The sequence below is a fragment of the Elgaria multicarinata genome, chromosome 23, assembly GCF_023053635.1.
Source record: "Elgaria multicarinata webbii isolate HBS135686 ecotype San Diego chromosome 23, rElgMul1.1.pri, whole genome shotgun sequence".
NCBI lineage: Eukaryota > Metazoa > Chordata > Lepidosauria > Squamata > Anguidae > Elgaria > Elgaria multicarinata.
Window position 1 is genome coordinate 4,964,752 of NC_086193.1, and position 23,594 is coordinate 4,988,345.

At 48.8% G+C, this 23,594-nt stretch overlaps 1 protein-coding gene across 2 annotated transcripts; it reads right to left on the bottom strand.

Moving 5' to 3' along the window:
- Window positions 1-1,740: 1,740 nt before the first annotated feature.
- Window positions 1,741-23,351, bottom strand: SF3A2 (splicing factor 3a subunit 2). Of its 2 annotated transcripts, none has more exons than XM_063146902.1 (9): window positions 23,240-23,351; window positions 20,630-20,795; window positions 16,967-17,038; window positions 16,730-16,776; window positions 10,236-10,345; window positions 9,061-9,110; window positions 7,739-7,879; window positions 5,325-5,393; window positions 1,741-2,227 (listed from the first exon to the last, which is right to left on the bottom strand). In XM_063146902.1, the coding sequence occupies exons 2-9, from the start codon at window positions 20,753-20,755 to the stop codon at window positions 1,892-1,894; spliced, it is 951 nt and encodes a 316-aa protein (XP_063002972.1). In that variant the 5' UTR covers window positions 20,756-20,795; window positions 23,240-23,351; the 3' UTR covers window positions 1,741-1,891. The 2 variants fall into 2 exon arrangements, with proteins under 2 accessions (XP_063002972.1, XP_063002973.1); XM_063146903.1 differs by having other exon boundaries at window positions 23,252-23,341.
- Window positions 23,352-23,594: the final 243 nt, after the last annotated feature.

Below are 23,594 nucleotides of genomic sequence, written 5' to 3' on the forward strand. Positions count from 1 at the left end.
TGTATTTCCAGACGCTCCGGAAATTGCACATTTCCCCCCTTCCAACTAATGGCGGCCACCATTAGAATTGATCAGTAAAAGAGACAGTTTGTCGGAGGCAAATCGGGGGAGCTGCAGATCGAGACGAAGCGGATCGAGACGAAGCGGATCCTTCGCCTCGATCCAGAGCTCTGAAAAAAAGGTGTGGCGAGAGAGAGGCTCACCTGGCGTCGCCGCAGTCCATGTGGCGACGGCGGCAGAGCCAGATAAGGGGGCAGGAGGGGAGGGGGGCTTACCTGCCTCCATCACGGTCCAGCGGTGGCTTCAACTGAGGCCCAGACCTCAGTTGAAGCCGCTGCCGGACTACGGCAGAGGCAGGTAAGTGGTGAGGGGGGCCTTACCTGGCTTGATGCTCGGATTTGCTTCAAACTGGGCATTGATTTTCAATTCCAGTCTATGGGGTGGGGGGTGGGGGACACGGAGCTCCAATCCGGATCTGGAGCCCCGCAACAGAACGGAGCAGAGCATAGGCGGATCAACGTGGGGCGGAGCAGACCCGATCCAGAAGTTGCAGATCGGGGGGGGGGGGTCCGTGCACAGCCCTAGTTACTAGCCACGCTGAAGTCTATGAAGTTCAAAAAGTCCGCAGTATCCTTTCGACAGGAGTCTGTCTCAGGGGCGGAAGGCGGTTCCAACAAGGACCCACGTCCAGAGAGAAGAATCCAATCTGGAATTGGGCAAACATACCGTTTCCCCGAAAGTAAGACATCCCCCGAAAATAAGACCTACTTCCAGTTTTGCCTCTCACTGTAATATAAGGCATCCCCCCGAAAATAAGACCTTTTTTTTTGTTCAACAATAAATGTGTACCATATTCATCTTCATGGAAAAATAAGACATCCCCTGAAAATAAGACCTAGCGCATCTTTGGGAGCAAAAATTAATATAAGACACTGTCTTATTTTCGGGGAAACAGGGTACTTACGGTCCAATCCTATCGATCACGCCCTCAATGATCAGAAGCCCCCGAACTCAGAGGCTTTCAATCATCCGACAGAGGGTGGAAGGAGAGGTGGAGGCACCCTTCCCCTCCCCATCCTCCTGCCCTGTGGGTTTTTTATTTTTGTTTGTTTGTTTGCTAGATGGGCTTTTTTTGCCCATCTAGCAACAGCACTCTGGAAGAAGGAAGGAAGCTGGAGAAGCCTCACGAAAGCTTGTACCTTGACCTCCAAAATGTCCCCTTTTCCCCCTCGCCGAGGTCTCCTTTCCGACCTGAGGCCAACCAGCGGGGTTCTTTCCGCACCAGTTGCGTGGGGAGGGGCTGTTTGGATCTCAGACTCCCCCTTCCAATGTGAGAGCACTGTCTCCAACCTTGAAGGGGGGATGCCCAGAATCCAATGGCCCCGTAGCCAATGTCTCGGGGGGGGGGGGGCAGGGTTGCTCCCTGAAGTTTTTTAGGGACAAGGTAAAATTGTGGCATTCTCTCATCAGGTTGAGAGAGGAAATTATGCTGGCTCTTCCTTCAATAACGTACAAGATCGCTTTTTTGTGCATTTTTCTCCGTTCTAAAAAGTTGAAATGCCTCTCAAGGCGTAGTGCTTGTCGGTAAGAGCGTTAAGCTAGAATAGGCTGGGGGGTATGCCCCACCCCTTTGCTTTGGCTCCACCCCTCACTGCAGCGTCCTCTTTCCCCGAGAGCTTCGCCGCAACGCCTCCGGATGAGAGAATTTCGCCCGCAGCAAGAGGAGAATCACGCGACCGGGACGAAAAAGAGACATGTCTTCTTTAATGAAATGACAGGATTCCTGAACAGAGTCACTGCTGCGTTTTAAAAAAAAAGACACAGGTGCAGAAACGAGACGGCGCTGTTGGAAAAGGGGTGCTACAAAAGCCGAGAGTTCCCAAAACACTTTTCAATTGGTGGGTGGTGGGGGAGGGATGTTCCCGGGTCCTTCCGTAGGCAGAGGGGGTCTCAGCATCGGGGGCATGGGAGCGGGAGGCGGGACGCCAGGAGCCGGCGGGAGTTGCGGTGGCCCCGGAGGCAAGGGCACGGGCCCAGTGGGGGGAGGCATCGGAGGCATGGCCATGCCCCCGGGAGGAGGGGGTGGCAAGGAGTCAGGCAGCGGTGGCCTGGGCGGCAGGCCGTTCATCAGGGGTGGCGGCGGGGGCCTCTTCACAGTGGCTGGTCCAGCGGGGATGCTTTGGGGCACCGGCGGCTTCTCCATCTTGAAATGGAACTGGAGGAAGAACTAAGAGAGAAGGAAAGCAGGAGAGGAAGGTTACTCTCAAAAGCAAGAGCGACCGACTGGCGCTGCAAGGCAGGAGCAAATCGCTCCCTTTGGAGGCCCCCGCAGGGGTTACGGAGCGCCGCGTCTCCCGCAAGAGAGCCCTGGGCTTCGTCGCAGGCATCTCCGAAGAGCAGGACAGCGGGCCGAGAAACGCCCCCTGGATGCAAGAGCCACTTGCATCCAGCAAGAGCCACTTAATAATAATAATAAGTTTATTTCTTACCCGCCTCTCCATTTGGATCGAGGCAGGGAACAACCACAAGAATAAAATACATAAAACTGAATTCGAAACATAGTATTCGAAACATCCTAAAAACATGCTAAAATTCCCCTAGATAGGCCTGCCGGAAGAGATCAGTCTTGATAGCTTTCATGGAATCCTAGAATAGTAGAATTGGAAGGGGCCTATAAGGCCATCAAGTCAAACCCCCTACTCAAGGCAGGAATCCACCTTAAAGCATCCTTGACAGATGGTTGTCCAGCTGCCTCTTGAAGGCCTCTGGTGTGGGAGAGCCCACAACCTCCCTAGGTCACTGGTTCCGTTGTCGTCCTGCTCTAACAGTCAGGAAGTTTTTCCTGATGTCCAGCCGGAATCTGGCTTCCTGCAGCTTGAGCCTGCTATTCCGTGTCCTGCACTCTGGGAGGATGGAGAAGAGATCCTGGCCCTCCTCTGTGTGACAACTATTCAAGTATTTGAAGAGTGCTATGCCTATGCAGCAGAGTCTTGCTATTTACTGTTTTACTCTGTACAGCACCATGCACATTGATGGTGCTATATAAAATAATAATAATAATAAAATAATAATAATAATAATAATAATAATAATAATAATAATAATAATAATAATCATCTTCTCTTCTCCAGGCTAAACATGCCCAGTTCTTTCAGTCTCTCCTCATAGGGCTTTGTTTTCAGACCCCCGATCATCCTAGTTGCCCTTCTTAAATGCTAAACGACTAAGTTGACGAATCTCCTCCGGCAGGCCATTCCACTGTCTGGGAGCAGCAAAAGAGAAGGTTCTCTGGATAATACCCATCACCCTAATTTTGGCTGGCTGAAGTAGATTCTTCCCAGAGGACCTGAGTGTGCGGGGCGGATTGTACGGGAGAAGGCGATCCCGCAGGTATACTGGACCCAAACCATGTAAAGCTTCAAAGGTGATAACCATCACTTTATACTTCGCCCGGAAATTAATCGGCAGCCAGCGAAGAGATTTTAAAACTGGTGTAATGAGGACGAGATGGAGAAACGGTTTGACTCCGGATCCTCGTGCATGGTGTGACGATTCAACGCAGCCTTGCCAACCTGGCTCCCTCCAGATTTGTTGGGCTGTAACTCCTAGCGTGTACCCTCCCCCCCCCCCCCCACACACACACAAAGAAGTTTGACTGGGGCAATATTTTACTGGGACCTCGTGACCCCTTTATTGTATCAGTTGCACCGGTTGTCAGTTTATGATTGCAATTGCTGGCTATCTCCTTTAAAAGCTTGGGATTTGGCCACTCGAAGGACCGGCTCATTCATTCATTCATTTATTTATTACACTTATATCCTGCCCCCATAGCCAGGGCTCTCCGGGCAGTTTTCTCTGCAAACCTGCCGAGGTTTCAAATTCAGCTGCTGCCCCCGCCCTGGGTGTGCTGCTGCTGTGCGGTCAGTAGCACTATGCAAGAAGGCGTTCTCAGTAGCAGCGCCCCACATGGGGATCTCTCAGCCCCAAGAGGGGAGAGGCCATGCCCCACTTGATGTGCGTTTCACCAGCCAGTGAAGACATACGAGAGAGCGCCTTCTCCCTTACCCACCTGCCCGGTCCCTGAGGTCATCCGAGGGCCTGTTCCTGGTGGTTCCACATAGATCCATCCTCCGATTGGAGTCCACCAGGGGAAGAGCCTTCAGCGTGGTGGCCCCCCTCCTGTGGAATTCCCTGCCTCTGGAGGTCAGGCAGGCGCCGACCTTGTACTCCTTTCGGCGCCTCCTGAAAACATCTTTATTCCAAGAAGCCTTTCCTTAATATGCAGCCTTGAATCTCTGTTTTTGCTTCTTTAAAATTTTGTTTTAACGGTTTTATTGTTTTTATTTTCATTATATCTTATACACCGCTCTGAAATTTTTCAATGGGGTGCGGTATATAAATATTCTAAATAAATAATAATAATAAATAATAAATAATATTCCTCTCCAAGCAAGTATCTGACCGTGCCATTGCTCCGTTTTATTTATTGATTTGGGGGAGGGGGGGTTGCTATTGCTTTTACCTTGCCATCGTGTTTCAATTTAATCAATTATATGTATTTTATGGGGTTTGCATTTGTGTTGTACCCCGCCTCAATCCAGAAGGGAGAGGCGGGTAACAAATAAATAAATATATTATTATTATTATTATTATTGATTAGCTATTGCTTTTATACTCCATGAGCCACTTTGAGCAACTCCTTTTTAGAGGGGGAAAATGGGGATAGAAATTAAAAAATCAATACTACAGATAACATATCTTTACAGGGTTTGTCCCAAAGGAGAATAAATGGAGCTTCTATGTCCAGAAGCAGTCTATCCCCAAGCATCAGAATGGCCCCGTTCAGAAGACACCTTAAACCTTGGCTTTAACCACAGTGAATAAGGCTTTTTGCTTTATTCACTGTGGTTAAAGCCATGGTTTAAGGTGTCTTCTGAACACAGCCTGGCTTTCTGGCTTAACCACCATGGATAAAGCCATGGTTTAAGGGGTCTTCTGCACACGACCACTGTGGGGACAAGCAACCATGGCTAGCCATTCCCTTCAAGGGCTTAGAGCAGCCTTCTACCCACCTGGAGAACACCAGGTTGACTACAACTCCCAGTATACCCCAACCATACAGGTTCTGATCCCAGGCTTGGAGAAGGCATCCTCACAGGCCTGCCTCTCCGACTAAATAAACTTCACAGGCTGCTCCGTAAGCCTGTTGCCAAGGTGAAGGACATTTTGTCCTGTTTCCGGGTATCACGTTGCTCTAGACATGGGTGGCCGGTGGCGTTTCGCATTTGCAGCCCCAAGCTGGGAGCCTTAACCGCCATTTTCACCTGCTTCGTTTCTCGGTTCCAGTGAGTCCAGAACTTGCCTTCGGCTTTGTCGATCTCCCTGCTGGGTACCTGGGGAAGGAGGAATGGAACCGGGTCAGTAGCAATGCCAAAGCTGTTGAATTGCAATTCACAAAAGAATACTCGGCTGCTTGGAAAAGGAGGGGAGGCAGTTTGTCACACACGATAACCTCAAGCGTCTCTCTTTTTAGCAACCAACGCCAGAAAGGTGCTCTGAGCTTTACATCCGTTCCGAAAGTAGAAAACCAAATCACCAAGGGCATGAAAGAGCTATGTCCCCTGGGTAGGGTTGCCACACGTCCCGGACAACCGGGAATGTCACGGTTTCCAAGCATTTCCAAAATGTCCCGGCCGGTCAGTCAAGAATCCCGGATTCCTGTTCCAGCCGTCTGTAGAAATTCCAACCTCCAAAACGGTGCCTTGAGCCTGCTCAGTGGAGTCTCAGCCTCCATAACGACGTCTCCGCTAGCTTTTGAGAACTAGTGGAGAAATGTAATTTAGTGTCATTTTCCCCGTTTGTTTGCTTAAACTGTTCTTTGCCTATTATTTATTTGCAGGTGCTTAAGTGCTTTAGGCTTGCCTGGGAATAAGTTCTATTTAACTTCATAGGATTTGTTTCTGAGTAGACACACAAAGGATTGCAGTGTGAGATAACTAAAGCTGATAGCTTTCTTTCTTTCCCTAGCTGAGTTTTTTAAAAAAAAAAATCCTAGCCCCACCCTCCCCCCACACACAAATTGTCCCAGTTTTCTGGATTAAGAATATGACAACCCTACTCCTGGGGGAAGGAAAAAGGAAAGGAACCTCTCATGCAAGCACTGAGTCATTGCTGACTCTTGGAGGGACGCCCGCTTTCGCGGACGTTTTCTTGGCAGGCCTTATAGCGGGGTGGTTTGCCGTTGCCTTCCCCGGCCATTATTACCTTTCCCCCAGCTCACTGGGTACTCATTTTACTGACACTCAATTTAGTTTAGCACATTAAAATTCTCCAATTGTGAATATCTCTTGTAGTTCACTGCAGCTGCCTTTAGCAACTGGTACCCAATGACTTTTGAAATGGGGATGGGGGAAAAGAGTCTTGAAGAACATTAAAGACTCTTGTAGCTTTGCAGAATGCATCTGACATGCAGCAGCAGTTAGGAAGTATCTGACAGCTGACATGCAGCAGCACAGAGTGTTCGACAGCCTTCAATGTGCGACAGCTTGTATTGCTCATCAAATACTTAAAAGGTTGTCACACAGAGGAGGGCCAGGATCTCTTCTCGATCCTCCCAGAGTGCAGGACACGGAATAACGGGCTCAAGTTAAAGGAAGCCAGATTCCGGCTGGACATCAGGAAAAACGTCCTGACTGTTAGAGCAGTATGACAATGGAACCAGTTACCCAGGGAGGTTGTGGGCTCTCCCACACTAGAGGCAGCTGGACAACCATCTGTCAAGTATGCTTTAGGGTGGATTTCTGCAATGAGCAGTGGGGTTGGACTCAATGGCCTTATAGGCCCCTTCCAATTCTACTATTCTATGATTCTATGACCATATCTGGTAGGAAGCAGCAGATGAGACCTGACAGGTGACAAACAGTAGCATTTTGTAGGTTTTATACCAATGTAATTCATTCAAGGAACCAAACAATCTGGAGAAATATCCCCTTGAGGTGGCAAAAGAAAACAACCAACTATTCAAATAGGAAAAATCAAGTTATGGGTCCAGTGTTTTGCATCAAGATACACATTGAAAAACAAGGAAAATGCAGGGCATTCTCTCTTTTATCTCCTAAGACTTTGTTTCAGCTCTAATCCTGGACAACCCCAGACAGGTTCGGACTCATGGTCTTTGGCTTAACCTCTTTGTTCCCACTGGAACAATTGGGGGGCCACCACTGAGAAGGCCCTCTCCCTTGTTGCCATCCTCCGAGCTTCCCTCGGAGTAGGCACTCGGAGGAGGACCTTAGATGTTAAGTGCAGTGAGCGGGTAGGTTCATGTCGGGAGAGGCGTTCTGTCAGGTATTGTGGTCCCAAGCCGTGTAGGGCTTTATAGGTTAAAACCAGCACCTTGAATTGGGCTCAGAAATGGTGTTATATGTTCGAACCTTCTGGTTCCGGTTATCAATCTGGCTGCTGCATTTTGCACAAGCTGCAGCTTCCGAACCGTCTTCAAAGGCTGCCCCACGTAGAGGGCATTGCAGTAATCTAATTTGTTTCTCTTCTTCAAAAGTACACTTTCCATATTCCCCAGCCGGTAGCTGGCTGGGGAAGATGGAAGGTGTGCTCCAACACCTCTGGAGGGGACCGGGTTGAGGAAGGCTGTCTTGGAAGCCGGCTATTCCCAGACAAAAGCTTCTTCTTTTATAACACACACACACACATCAAACAAAAGCAGAATTAAGACAATGGTCACCTTGAAGGCAATGGTCTCATAGGGCTCAGCGGCCATCAGCAGGTATTGCCAGCGCCGGTCGGGGGGCTCGATCCTTTGCTCATACGCAGACATAAAGCGATGTCTAGGCATGATACTTTCCGCGATTTCTGGGTAGTCGATCTATAGTGAGGTAGAAGCAGCCAAGGGAGAAAGGGTCAACAGGGAAGGCCTGACAGGGAAGGTCAACAGGGAAGGTCAACAGGGAAGGCCTGACAGGGAGGGTCAACAGGGAAGGCCTGACAGGGAAGGTCCAACAGGGAAGGCCTGACAGGGAAGGTCAACAACTTCCTAGTTTCCCCGAGCGGTTTCTCTTAAAACAATCGTACGGCACTTTTGCTGTCCAACTGCCAATTTTGATTGTTATACCATTTATTTTATTGAACGCATTTATATCCTGCTCTGTTTCCTCTAAGGAACCCAAGGTGGAGTTCCAAACCTTCCTCCATTCCCTTTTATCCTCACAACCACCACCCTGTGAGGAAGGTTGGGCTGAGAGTCTGCGACTGGCCCAGACTCCGCCAGGGAGCTTCCATGGCTGAGTGGGGACTCGAACCTGGACCTCCTGACCCCCCAGTCCAACACCCTAACCATTTCCTTGAGCAAAAACACTGGAAAGATGGGCAGGAAACAATGTAAATAAATTGCTGCTGCTAAGATCATCTTCTTGGCTCGCCGCTCTGACCATGTTACTCCGCTTCTGAAATCTCTTCATTGGCTTCCAATTCACCTCAGAATCCAATATAAACTTCTCCTGTTGACCTACAAAGCTTTTCACGGTCTAGCTCCTTCCTATCTTTCCTCTCTCATCTCACACTATTGCCCCGCTCGTGCTCTTCGCTCCTCTGATGCCATGTTTCTCGCCTGCCCAAGGGCCTCCACTTCCCTTGCTCGGCTTCGTCCGTTTTCTTCTGCTGCCCCTTATGCCTGGAACGCTCTTCCAGAACAGTTGAGAACTACAAGTTCAACCGCAGCTTTTAAAGCTCAGCTAAAAACTTTTCTTTTTCCTAAAGCTTTTAAAACTGGATTTCGATCTGACTTTTATACTGTTAGTTTTACCCTACCCTGTGCCTGTTTGGTGCATTCTCTTCCCCTCCTTATTGTTTTATTACGATTTTATTAGAATGTAAGCCTCTGCGGCAGGGTCTTGCTATTTTATTGTTTTACCCTGTACAGCACCATGTACACTGATGGTGCTATAAAAATAAATAATGATAATATTAATAAATAGGAAGCTCTACATCACGCGGGCAGTAAGGAACCACTTCACGGCAGCGTTCAACGAAAAGTGAGTTGGGTCTTACCTGGAAGAGGAGGCTTTGCTGGGCAATCTCTGGATCTCTCTGCTTGGTCACTGGAAAGACAGAGAAGAGCAACGGCCCCACTGAATCTCAGAAGTGCTATCAGCTTCCTTTCAATCTCAACTTCCATTGGAAAAAGAGGCTAAAGTTTCTAGTCCTCATGGGCGCGTGCCTGAAAATGCCCAAACCCTGACAGATCAGTACCCAAGTGAGCAAGGACTTCCTAAGCTTCCGCCGTGAACTAGAAAATATGCAGAGCGTGCAGGCGTACCCGATTGGCGAAACCAAACAGGTTGCAGGATCCGGGTTGCCCGGCCGCGGAACCGCCCCGGTTATCATGCCAGCCTTACGGAGGTCTAATTGCCTTTGACCAGCTTCAGCTGGTTCGCCAACAACGCCCTCTCCTGGAGAAGGATAGCTTGGCCACGGTGGTACAGGCATTAGTAACGTCAAGGCTGGATTACTGCAATGTGCTTTGTGTGGGGCTGCCCTTGAAGCTGCTCCGGAAGGTGGAGCTAGTGCAAAATGCTGCAGCTCGGCTGTTGTCTGGAGCTGCCCCTTTCCAGCATGTAACTCCTCTGCTGAGGGAGCTGCACGGGTTGACTATTCGCTACCGGGCCAGGTTGAAGGTTCTTGTACTTGTGTACAAAGCCCTAAACCACTTGGGACCAGGATACCTGAGAGAGCGCCTTCTCCCTTAACAACGTGCCCAGTCACTGAGGTCATCCAAAGATCTGCTTCTGGTGGTCCCACATAGATCCATGCTCCGATTGGAATCCACCAGGAGAAGAGCCTTCACCGTGGTGGCCTCCCTCCTGTGGAACTCGCTGCCTCTGGAGGCCAGGCAGGCGCCAACTTTGTACTCCTTTCGGCGCCTCCTGAAACCATCATTATTCCAGGAAGCCTTTCCTTAACGTCCGACCAGGAGTCGCTGCATTCGCTTCTTTTAAGATCTGTTTTAAGTGTTTTATTCTGTTTTTATTCTCCTCTCATCTTGTACACCGCTCCGAAATTTTCCATGGGGAGCGGTATATAAATATTGTAAATAGACAAATAATAATAAATAATTGCCTGCCATGGCTTTGATGAGGGGGTTTAAACTTCCGGCCCTCCCGCAAAGGCCGCTGATATCTCCCGCATGCAGCCCGGCGACAGAGTCGCTCAATTCTCCCAGCTACCTTTGTAACCCGGCCGGCCGATTTTCACAAACTTCTTCACTTCCACCTTCACCTTCTCCGGGGCGGGCTGAGCTGGGGCTTCCTTGGCTTCCTTGGCGGCTCGACGAGCTCTGAAAAACGGGAGCGAGGAAACGAGTCGGTTGCCGAACTACTACTACTTCTTCTCCCGGGAAAGGGGACGGCATTTTTGCAGGGAGCCGGAGCGGGCGGTTAGGAACGCCCGACCCGTTTCAGCGGCAATGTTTAAAGAAGCCTCCGTGCACGTCTGTGGGGGCCTTTCTGCCACAGGTACAAGCCTCCCGGGGCAGCCCTCCAAGACTCATTCCCTTGGCCTGGGGGCCTCCCACCCCGGTGGCCCTCGCTTCTGAAAGATGTGGTGTCGGGGCACGAGAACGTCTGGACAGGCCTGGCAGTTCAGCCCAAAAAGGCTACGTCACAGGCCACTTCCAACAGTGGCCAAACAGATCAATCAATCATCAGTTTATTGTGCCAGCCGAAGGCCATGACAAATACATCCACAGAAAAGCATACAACTATAAAAGTGCACAACAGTTTAAAATAACCAAGTGCGCCCTACAGACAAGCTTAAATTTACTCTGACTAAAGCTCTCATTTCGCTCAGCGCTTTGAGTCTCCGTGGCAGTATATAGCAATTTTATCAAGTTCTCTCTTCCTAATCTTTTTCGCTGCCAGTGCAAACAGGGCCACTTTATGAGTGACATAACTGTTGGTATCGCTAAGGAGGAAGAGAACTGTTTCTGCTTGGGCATTCATGCCTCCATATGTCAGCAGCGGTTTCAGGAGTCTCTCTCTTGGGTCCCTATACAACAGATGCATCTGCGAAGCTCGCCAGCATGAAGGCAACGCTGATTTCTTTCGCCGGGTATTCTGGTGGGCAGGATGAAAGTTCCAGGCCCTTCCCATCGGCTCGGAACTGGAGATGCCAGGGACCGAACCAAAAGGAACTGGGATTGTTTTACATCAACTGGGATTGTTTAGCTTGGAAAAGAGGAGGCTAAGGGGAGACATGATAGAGGTGTATAAAATGATGCCCGGTGTGGAGAATGTGGAGAGAGAGACATTTTTCTCCTTCTCCCGTAATACTAGAGCGCAACGGGGTCATCCCATGAAGCTGATGGGAGGGAGATCCAGGACAAATCAAAGGAAGGACTTCTTCACAGAGGGCAAAGTTAAATTATGGAACTCACGACCACAAGATGTCGCGATGGCCACCCATTTGGATGGCTTTAAAAGGCGGTTGGATCAATTCCTGGAGGTGAAGGCTACCCAGGGCTACTAGCCCTGACGGTTGTGTGCTACCTCCAGTATCTGAGGCAGTAAGCCTGTGTGCACCCGTTGCTGGGGAACATGGGCGGGAGGGTGCTGTTGCACCATGTCCTGCTCATTCATCCCTGGCCGATGGCTGGCTGGCCACTGTGTGAACAGAGTGCTGGACTAGATGGACCCTTGGTCTGATCCAGCATCAGGGCACTTCTGATGTCCTTAAGGAGAAGGAGTAGAGGGGGGGAGGAGGACGAGGAGGAGGATTGCACCACGTCCTGCTTGTTCATCCCTGGCCGATGGCTGGTTGGCCACTGTGTGAACAGAGTGCTGGACTAGATGGACCCTTGGTCTGATCCAGCATCAGGGCACTTCTGATGTTCTTAAGCACAGCAGCTGCTCAGCCACACAGCGAATGTGGAGCGTATGGATTGGAAGAACCGCAGACGAGGTCAGACCACCGGTCCATCCAGTTGAACATTGTCCAACGCATTTTATTTATTTATTTAAAGCATTTTTTATAGCGCCGCCTCACCATTTCTGGCATCGAGGTGCTTTACAATACCATCTAAAACAATTCCATTAAAACCCTCAAGCCACATCTGGAAGCTATCCAGCAGGGGGAGGCCTGGAGTGGACTACAACTCCCATTAAGCCCAGAGAGCCTGGGCATGTTTAGGCTGGAGAAGAGGAGATTGAGGGGAGACATGATAGCACTCCTCAAATACTTGGAAGGTTGTCACACAGAGGAGGGCCAGGATCTCTTCTCCATCCTCCCAGAGTGCAGGACATGGGATAACGGGCTCAAGTTTCAGGAAGCCGGATTCTGGCTGGACATCAGGAAAAACATCCTGACTGTTAGAGCAGTACGACAATGGAACCCGTTACCTAGGGAGGTTGTGGGCTCTCCCACACTAGAGGCCTTCAAGAGGCAGCTGGACAACCATCTGTCAAGGATGCTTTAGGGTGGATTCCTGCATTGAGCAGGGGGTTGGACTCGATGGCCTTATAGGCCCCTTCCAACTCTGCTATTCTATGGTTCTATGATTCTATGAATTGCTGGAGACGGGATCCAGGCTTTCTCAAGGTTTTCCTTTGTTCCTGAATCTCCCCCAGTCCCTGGGCGTGAAACTGAGTCTCCTGCAAACCAGTGCCTACACAAGCAAACACTGTCTTGAGATCAGTCAGGCCCTCTCCCCACCTCGGCTCAGATGCTATGCGGAGAACGCCTGTTATCAGGCGGAGGAGGGCCGCTGGGTGCCATCAAAGCGATACTTCCTAGACAGCACCAAGGCTACGTCCTGCCGGAGCGGCACAGCTGCTTCCTTGTAACATTTCAGCTCTATGTCTGATCTTCCAAGATATTCTTTGCTACTGGCAAAAGCCTGCTTCTTCCCCGCCCTCCCCCATGCAACAATGAAGAGTAAGAAGTATGTGGCGTGGGGGAAAGTATAAAGAATGAAGGTGACCCACTGGAATCCACATCTTTCAGAAGCTACAGGGGCAGCCCTAGACAAACCGTGCACCCCCAAACCCCAAGGGCAGATCTAGGTCAATTGGGAAACGTTTTGCCCCAATTTCCGGTGAATGTTTTTAAAGCGCGTTTATTTAAACGGAGCCGTAACGGTTTGGTTTCCCCGCCCGTTCCACGAACGTTTCTGCGATCAGAGGAAACAGAGGCACGCTGTTTCAGAAGCCGATTTATTTGTAATTTTTATTTAGATTTCCTTTGAATTTGGCGGCCCACTTCACTCGGGGGCCCTGGGCAACCGCCTGATCTGTCTATAGAATCATAGAATAGCAGAGTTGGAAGGGGCCTACAAGGTCATCAAGTCCAACCCCCTGCTCAATGCAGGAATCCACCCTAAAGCATCCCTGACAGATGGTTGTCCAGCTGCCTCTTGAAGGCCTCGAGTGTGGGAGAGCCCACAACCTCCCTAGGTCACTGGCTCCATTGCCGTACTGCTCTAACAGTCAGGAAGTTTTTCCTGATGTCCAGCCGGAATCTGGCTTCCTTTAACTTGAGCCCGTTATTCCGTGTCCTGCAGTCTGGGAGGATCGAGAAGAGATCCTGGCCCTCCTCTGTGTGACAACCTTTATAGGGACAAACCACCCCCTGAGAAGCTAGTTTTCTGCTGCTGTTGATTTACAGCGGCCTTCCTCAACCTGACACCCTCCAGGTGTTTTGGAATGCAACTTTCATCAGCCTCAGCATATGCTCAGAACTTCTGAGAGTTGCAGTCTGTGACGAAATGAGAAATTGTGTTAGTCTTTATATGTCGATTTTCAAGTGTTTGGTTCAGGTTGGGATTTGCGGTACCCAATTCTTTTATTTTCAGGAAATGGTAAGAAAGTGGGAAAGGCGGGGGGGAGTTAGAATGGCGAGCCGTGTGAATGGTGTCGTCTGATTGGTTGGCCGATTTGGAGAGAGAGGAGGGGGAGTGAGAGGACAAAAATCAAAAATGGGGAGAACAGCACCCAAATCAGGTGAAAAGAAGGCAGAAACAAATTCTCAGGATGAGGAACTTTTTATTTGTAGGTTGAAAAGCCCGACGCGTTTCAGTCTGTATCTTTTCAAGGCCTTCTTCAGGGGATTATAGGAAGGTGTTTGCAAAGATCTTGGTATCAACAGAATGTCTTTATTAATGTCATAGAATCATAGAATAGCAGAGTTGGAAGGGGCCTATAAGGCCATCGAGTCCAACCCCCTGCTCAAGGCAGGAATCCACCCAACAGCATACTTGACAGATGGTTGTCCAGCTGCCTCTTGAAGGCCTCTAGTGTGGGAGAGCCCACAACCTCCCTAGATCATTGGCTCCATTGTCATACTGCTCTAACAGTCAGGAAGCTTTTCCTGATGTCCAGCCGGAATCCGGCTTCCTGTAACTTGAGCCCATTATTCCGTGTCCTACACTCTGGGAGGATTGAGAAGAGATCCTGGCCCTCCTCGGTGTAACAACCTTTTAAGTATTTTTAGAGTGCTATCATGTCTCCCCTCAGTCTTCTCTTCTCCAGGCTCAACATGCCCAGTTCTTTCCATCTCTCTTCATAGGGCTTTGTTTCCAGACCCCGGATCATCCTCGCTGCCCTCCTCTGAACACGCTCCAGCTTGTCTGAGTCCTTCTTGAATTGTGAGCCCAAAACTGGACACAATACTCTTTCTCCAGAATGTCGCCATTGGCAATTTAAGAAAGACATTTTGTTGATAAGAGGATCTTTGCAAACACCTCCCTACAACCCCTGAAGGCCTTGAAAAGATACAGGCCGAAACGCGGCGTTAGTCAGGGTTAAGGAGCGAGTGAGGTCTAGTAGAAGCTTGTTTCAAGATAGTATTAGGAAAGTGGGATTACAGGATTTGGAGGTGGTTAGTATTCCCTGGGAGGTAGATGTATCTTAAAGTAGATTAATCTTAAAGTGTTGTTTAAAATCTTTTTCTATATGAATACACTTTCTTATTTTGTTTAACAACCACGTCTGCTCGGTCATTTGCGTTACTCCAGGTAGACACTACGTATGCACACTCACACAAAAAAGGTTTATTATTCCCTCATTCTTTTATAGAAGATGGAGAATAGGGTGGTGGAAACGAAAGGTTTAAAGAATTTAAAGAGAGGTTTGAGAATAGTCGTCACTGAGGTTGGTGACGCCACACAGTTGGAAGGCATCAGGTGGAGGAAGGCGGGTTTAAAGAATTTATAAATGAGCCATCCTTATCGACCAGACTTCCTCAAATACGTAAAAAAATATCCTGGCCTTCAATACAAAATTATTAAGGCAGAGACAAAGCAAATAAAACCATTTATTTATTTTTGCATTTATAGCCCGCCTTTCTCCTCCAAGGAACGCAAGGCAGCGTACATAATCCTCCTCTCTATGTTATCCGCACAACAACAACCCTGCGAGGTAGGTTGGGCTGAGAGTCTGTGACTGGCCCAAAGTCACCCAGTGGGTTTCCAAGGCCGAGTGGGGACTCGAACCCGGATCTCCCAACTCCCAGTCCAACACTCTAACCACTACACAGCACTGGCTGACATATGACAGGGCATTGACGTTAACTGTCTTTATCTGGTCCAGTATCTCACTGTAACTGGTTTTAGCTGTTTTAAACTGTTCTTAAATTTTGTATGTTAGAGATTTATATTAGGTTTTTATTATCTCTGCAATTGTGCTTTTTATACTGTATTTTGTATTTGTGCTTTTAACCTGTTGGTTGTTTTATTATGGTTTTAATTTTTGTGAACCGCCCAGAGAGCTTCGGCTATTGGGCGGTATAAAAATGTAATAAATCAATCAATCAATAATATCTCATATTTGTGGCTTGTAATTTTTGTGAAGGGCTTTAGCGATTCTGCAATATAGAAATGAAAGAAAGAAAGAAAGAACCCAAATTTGCAAAATTCTTCATACTCAGGATGGGGTGGGTTGGGGAAATGAGATTTTAAAAATCGGAATATTTGAGGAAAGCCGGACTGACAGATTTATCCCCCCCTAGTTAAGAGCTAACGTTTCTAGATGGAATTTCTGCTCACGCATTGCCCGACAGCTTTTTAGTTTCCCCGTTTTCACTAGATTGGTGACTTCCATCCTCCTGCCGTGGAGGAGAACCTGGGGCTGAGCCAGCAAGAGGAATGTAGAAATCAGAAGACGGAGCTTTTAAAGTGTAGCGCTGAAACATTTATTTATTACATTTATATCCTGCCTTTTTTCCTCCAAGGAACCCAAGGCGGCGTACATAATCCTCCTCCTCTCCATGTTATCCTCACAACAAACCTGTGAGGTAGGCTGGGCTGAGAGTCTGTGACTGGCCCAAAGTCACCCAGTGGATTTCCATGGAGTATCCTGACTCCCAGTCTGACACTCTAGCCACTACACCACACTTTGTCCTGCCAGCATCAGAGTGTTGTGGAGCTGGGTACAAAAGACACGGGCCTTTTCCACGACACTCCGTTCTATCCCAGTCCTGCTCAAATTCCCCTGCCCCAGCCGTCCGCCAACATTTTGTGCCTGCTGAGCACACTCAATACGTCTGAGGTTCTCTTTTAGAAAAGTGAGGGACGGGGGACTGACCGCTACAAGATTTCGGAAAACAGATCCCCAATAAACAGGCTTTGAACAAACTTTTTGGAACGGGAGGGGGAAGAGAGCGAGAGAAAGAGAGATGTTGAAAAGCAGTAAGAAGCATCAGAAAAACACGTTTGTAATTAGCGACTTACAAATTGGTCTGATGCTTTTTCCCTTGGGTGTGCGCCAAGTAACTTCCCTGTGGGACGAGAAGAGAGAAGGGGAGGAAATTCAATTACAAGCATAGTTTGGGCCCCAGGGAAGGCTCCCTCCAACCTGCCTGGGGATTCCAGGAACTGAGCGTGGGACCATCTGCATGCAAAACAGGCCCTCCCTCTCTCTTCGGCGGGGTGGGGTGAGGGGGCGCTGGTGCGAGAGCAACGTCTCACCTCGTTGTTGTGCAGCGTCAGGCAAAGCTTGCATTCGTAAGAGCCCAAGTGGTTTTTCATAAAATAAGGATCCTGGCAGGGAAATAAAAAGAAAAGTTAACGGGCTCAGCGTTGTAGACACACTGATGGATTATAGCCAGCCACTCGAAGGCAACTCCATGGAGGCTGATGCACCATTTAAAATCTGAGGGTGGAACCCCTTTTAAGAACATAAGAATTTATTTTATTTATTTTACTTATTATACTTATATACCGCTCCCATAGCCAGGGCTCTCTGGGCGGTTTACCAAGGGTCTATCTAGTCCAGCACTCTGTTCACACAGTGACCAACCCTCTGTCAACCAGGGACCCACAAGCAGCAGCATCCTACCACCCATGTTCCCCAGCAGCTGGTGCACATGGGCTTACTGCCTCTGCTACTGAAGGAAGCAGGCAAACCCTGCATTATGCTTTAACTATGGCTTGTTAACCACAAACAACCCAGAGTTCATAATCCAACAACAAACCATGGGTCATCTCCCTCGGCTGTTTGTGGTTAACAGCCCACAGATAAAACACAGCGCAGGGTCCACACGTAACAACAAACCACGATTCAACGACAAGCTATACTCTGGGTTGTCGTCATGGGTGAACCAAGTCATTAAATGTATTGTATTGTATTTCTTTATTTACAGTCAACAGACCAATATAAAACAAGAAGATACACCGTTATATAAAACAGTATAAAGTGGGGATAAAAAATAGGGAGTGTTACAAAACCACTAAAGATACTAGATTATTTGTTGGTTTCTGAAAAGGGAACAGAATTGGGTTATTGGGGCCTAGCATAGTGAAAAAGGGAGGGATATATAGATAATAAAATTGCTAATCTGTGGATTTAAGCGCAATCAACATCCATAAGAGATCTGGTGCACAGATAAAACACAGCGCAGGGTCCACACGTAACAACAAACCACGATTCAACGACAAGCTATACTCTGGGTTGTTGTCATGGGTGAACCAAGTCAATCCCTGGGTAGGGCAACAAACCACGCGTTAAATTAACCTGGGTTAACGTTGCGTGCGATGAACCAGGCCGTAGATACAGACATGCCTACATAAACATATTACGCTTTTTCTCCCCCTTTTTCTTAAATCAAGTGATTTTGGGTTTTCCTTTTTCTTAATCCACGTGATTTTTCTTTTAATTTCATTTGTCGATCTCAAAAGTGGAGATGGAGAAGTGGGATAGAAATAGAGGAAGCTGCTCAGCCTGTTTGTCCTTCAGCTTAGGCAGAACGAGACCTTTCCCGGCCTTCCAAACTGAGGGTGCCAGGAACTGAATTTGGGACCTTCTGCAGGCAAAACCCGTGCTCCACACCTGAGCTAGGAATGTTGGACAGAAAGGGTGTGGCTAGTGATGCTGTGGAAAGGGGGGAGGAGTCTATATATATATATATATATGGGGGAGCGGAGCGTTTTGAGGTGTTCGGCTGGTGATTGGGTTTGGAGGAGAGATGTGTTTAGCTGAGTGATTTTTTGTCAGTTGTGTGAGTGAGTGAAAATAAGATCATTGGGACTAAGGATTGTTATTATTAGATTTGTTACTACCAGTATTCTTAAGGAATAATACTGCCTCTGAAAGAACAGGTTCATAGTTTGGGGGTACTCTTAGACCCATTTCTGGTTGGTTCGCCAACTGCGGCCTCTCCTGGACAGGGATCGCTTGACCACGGTGGGACAGGCATTGGTAACCTCAAGATTGGATTACTGCAACGCGCTCTGTGTGGGGCTGCCCTTGACGCTGCTCGGGAAGGTGGAGCTAGTGCAGAACGCTGCAGCTCGGCTGCTGTCTGGAGCTGCCCCTTTCCAGCATGTAACTCCTCTGCTGAGGGAACTGCACTGGCTGCCTGTTCGTTACCGGGCCAGGTTGAAGGTTCTTGTACTTGTGTACAAAGCCCTAAACAACTTGGGACCAGGATACCTGAGAGAGCTCTGCCTTCTCCCTTACCAACCTGCCCGGTCACTGAGGTCATCCGAGGGCCTGCTCCTGGTGGTTCCACCTAGATCCATCCTCCGATTGGAATCCACCAGGGGAAGAGCCTTCAGCGTGGTGGCCCCCCTCCTGTGGAACTCCCTGCCTCTGGAGGTCAGGCAGGCGCCAACCTTGTACTCCTTTCGGGGCCTCCTGAAAACATCTTTATTCCAAGAAGCCTTTCTTTAACATGCAGCCTTGGATTTCTGTTTTTGCTTCTTTTTAAATTTTGTTTACACTGTTTTATTCTGTTTTTATTTTCATTTTACCTGGTACACCGCTCCGAAATTTTTCAATGGGGAGCGGTATATAAATATTCTAAATAAACAAATAAATAAATAAATAAATAAATAAGGACAGGCAGGATTGCAGTAGAATTTGAAGGAACTAAGAACTGTAAATAATAAACATTTTCTTTATTTTGCTACCATAAAACCACGTGCCGGTTTGGCTGTGTCTCCTGCTCTACTGGTTCATAAATAAACACGTTACATTAAACCTTCAGCCTGCTATATTCACAGAAAAGCCTTTTCCAAAGCTCCTTACCTTTTCCCTCTGCTTTCAGGGAAAGGTTATATTTCTTTTCTTTTTACCCCTTCTTCAGTGGTGGTGCTCAGCCTGAGAGAGGCGTGCGCATCAAAGCCTGATGTGCGAGGTGGGGGGCGTTGCAGAGTTTGTAAACGTATGAAGCCCCCTTGACACAATTGGGCCATCCAGCTCAGAACTGTCTGCTTTGATTGCAGCAGCTTGCCAGGGTCAGAGGCGGAAAAGGGTCCTTCCCCCCATCAACTGCCACTCAAGCTCCTTGCAGGTGAGGAGATGCCAAAGAACGAACCTGGGATGTTCCATATGCAAAGCAAGAGCACTAGGGCTGTGCTCCGCTCCGATTCGGATCGTGAACCCGGAGCGGAGCAACCCGATCCGCCTCTACCAAAGGCGGATCCGAATCGGGTCGGGGGAGCTGCGGATCGAGGCGAAGCGGTTTGCTTCCATCCAGAGCTCCGAATGCAGGTAAGTGGGGGGGGACGTGGGCTCACCTGGCGGCGGTGCAGTCTGTGCAGCGACGACAGCGGAGCCAGGTAAGGGGGCAGGGGGGCTTACCTGTGTCCGTCGCAGACTTGCGCCGGACCACAATGGAGGCAGGTAAGGGGGGGGCTTACCTGGCTCTGCCGCCGCAGTCCATGTGGCGACGGAGCCAGTTAAGGGAGCAGGGCGGCTTATTTGGCCACCATTTTGCCCCCCCTTCCCCACTCTGCCGTCCACCGAAGAGGCAAGTAAGCAGGGAAGGGGGGGCAAAATCTCGATCCGCTGCTCCGATCTCGCTCCGCAGAGCGGAGGAGGTTCGGATCGACCCGAAGCGGATCGGCCTAATCTGAACGTTGTGGATTGGGCCATGAAGCGGTTCGGGGGGGGGGGGTCCGTGCACAGCCCTAAAGAGCACTGAGCTACAATCTCTTCCCTACGAATGTATTTATTTATATATTTATTTATTACATTTTTATACCGCCCAATAGCCAAAGCTCTCTGGGCGGTTCACAATGTGTTGTATCAAGCAACACATCGATCCAGTCTTTTCCGCAAACACCCCTTCAGTTATAGGCGACACCTCCTGCCTTACGCACCGCACGAGAAGAACTAGAAACCTTTACCTTATTGATATCGATCGTTTCCAAGGCCAGCTGCCTCAGCCTCTCTCTGCGGTCTCTGTTGCTCTCTGAGGCAGAGGCGACGCCTCCGCTGCCCGTTTTGCCTCCCGGTCGGTGCTGGAAATCCATGGTTGGTGCTTTTGTGCTTCAAAATGACCTAGGAGAAAGACTGGGGACGGGGAAGGAGAAATTAAGTTTTAAGCTACGCAAGTTTATGTTTGATTAACCGTCATCCGAAGTCCATTGCACAGGCTTACTAGCTCAGAGGCACTGGCCAACGGCCAGAAAGTGTGGGATAAAGACTTCACTGCCTGCGATCGGTTCCATGTATAGAACCACAGCAGCTCAATGGTTACCTGAATAAGATGGAAGCCATTTGGCTCTTGAAATCAACTAAAAAGAACCACAGAGAACTGCTGAATATTACCACCCTAAGCACTTCTGATCTTGCCTCTCAAATAACTTTTAACGTTTACTGTTTTAAAGGTAAACTTTTAATGTTTACTGTTTTTAACTTTTGTAAACGGCCCAGAGAGCTTCGGCTATGGGGCGGTATATAAAGGTAACAAATAAATGGATAAATAACCATCTGGGCAGAAAATGTACCTCAAGAGCAAACAGGGCAGTTCTGGACTCAGTTGTCTCAGAAACCTCAGAAGAACCTCAGAAGTGCCCCGACGCTGGATCAGACCGAGGGTCCATCTAGTCCAGCACTCTGTTCACACAGTGGCCAACCAGGGATGAACAAGCAGGACATGGTGCAACAGCACTCTCCCACCCATGTTCCCCAGCAACTGGGGCACACAGGCTTATTGCCTTGAATACTGGAGATAGCACACAACCATCAGGGCTAGTAGCCATGGATCGCCTTCGCCTCCAGGAATTGATCCAAGCCATCCAGATTGGTGGCCATCACGACATCTTGTGGCAGTGAGTTCCATAGTCTTCGTTTTATTTGTCCTGGATCTCCCACCCATCAGCTTCATTTATTTTATTTATTTATTATATTTATATATACCGCCCCATAGGTGAAGTTCTCTGGGCGGTTTACAACAGATCTATTTATTTATTTATTACACTTTTCATGGGATGTTGACCCCCTTTGGGCTCTAGTGTTTTGAGAGAGGGAGGAAAATGTTTCCCCATCCACATTCTCCACACCAGGCATCATTTTGTACACCTCTATCCTGTCTCCCCTCAACCTCCTTTTTTCCAAGCTAAACCATCCCAGTTGATGTAACCTTCCCTCGCAGGGGAGATGCTCCAGACCCTGAATCGTTTTAGTTGCCTTTTTCTGCACTTTTTCCAGCTCTATAAAACCTTCCCTAAGGACGTGCAATACAGTTAAAAACGCACAATCTAACAATGCCAGGTATGTATGTATATGTCCGGGAAGGTTTATTATAAAAGCCATGTCTTATCTGCCTTCTGAAAGTCCTAGGAAGCAGATTTCCTAGCCAAAGGAAACCGCCCAGAGAGCCCTGGCTATGGGAGCGGTATTTAAGTGTAATAAATAAATAAAGGGAGCAAACCCCAAAAAGTTCCTGCTGTTTGTAAGCCTGTTTTCTGTGATTCGTTCTTTTTGTCCCTCTCCTCCCTCCCTGCCTTCCCTCTCTTTGCCTTCCACCACTTATGTCTGCTCTCGCTCCCACTGGTGTAACGGAACACAACGTGGACTGATCAACTCCTTTTGAAAACCCTACACTGTACCTGCATTGTATATGCAAGAATATTTGTGAGTAAAACTGTTCCTTCAGCTCTGTGTGCATGGGAGACTGGTAAACGCCCATTCCGCTTTGCCTTTGGTTTTCTCTCTCTCTCTCTCTGCTAATTGCCTTTCTAACAGGAGGCATCATTACTCAACAATCCCGTCATAAACTTGGTTCAGGACAGACACACAGAGAGAGCATATGGGCCATTTTCTATGGTCTAGATACAGGACACACACAATCTATCAATGCCAGGTATGTATGTATATGTCCAGGAAGGTTTATTATAAAAGCCATGTCTTATCTGCCTTCTGGAAGCTCTAGGAAGCAGATTTCCTAGTCAAAGGGAGCAAACACCAAAAAGGTCCTGCAATTTGTAAGCACAGGAAGTGTTGGGAATATTGCCTGTTTCCTGTGATTTCTCCTGGTGTCAGAAACCCCAGAAAGGGGAGAGGAGGGGGAATTTCTAGCAGCAATAAGATTTCCTAGTGATTTCCTAGCAGATTTCCTAGCCAAAGGGAGCAAACATCCAGATGGGTGGCCATCACGACATCTTGTGGCAGTGAGTTCCATAGTCTTCGTTTCATTTGTCCTGGATCTCCCACCCATCAGCTTCATTTATTTTATTTATTTATTTATTTATTTATTACACTTTTCATGGGATGTTGACCCCCTTTGGCTTCTAGTGTTTCGAGAGAGGGAGGAAAAGGTCTCCCCATCCACATTCTCCATACCAGGCATCATTTTGTACCCTTATAAAATAATAATAATAATAATAATAATAACAACAATAATAATAACAACACCCAGCAAGCCCCGGCTTTTCGAGCCCCCTCGCCCCCCAAGACCCCCACTCTCTCTCCAGCCCCCCTCCTTCCTCCTCCTCCTCCTCCCTCGTCCTCACCTGTGCTCCCACCAGGGCCGCACGGGACGGTACCGCTGCCGCCTTCTCCTTCCCGCCGCCTTCTCCTCTCCCACAACGGCACCGGGAAGAACAGGCCAAGAGGCGCCACAACGGGTCCACTTCCGGGTCAGCCTGCCGACGTCACCCCGGAAGTGGACGAGCGCAAGGCCGGAAAGAGGGGGGGCGACTCTAGGAAAAAGGAGAGCGACCATAGAGTCCCCAGGCGGAAGTGGGCGAGCGCAAGGCCGGAAAGAGGGGGGGGCGACTCTAGGAAAAAGGAGAGCGACCATAGAGTCCCCAGGCGGAAGTGAGCGACCGCAAGGCCGGAAAGAGGGGGGGCGACTCTAGGAAAAAG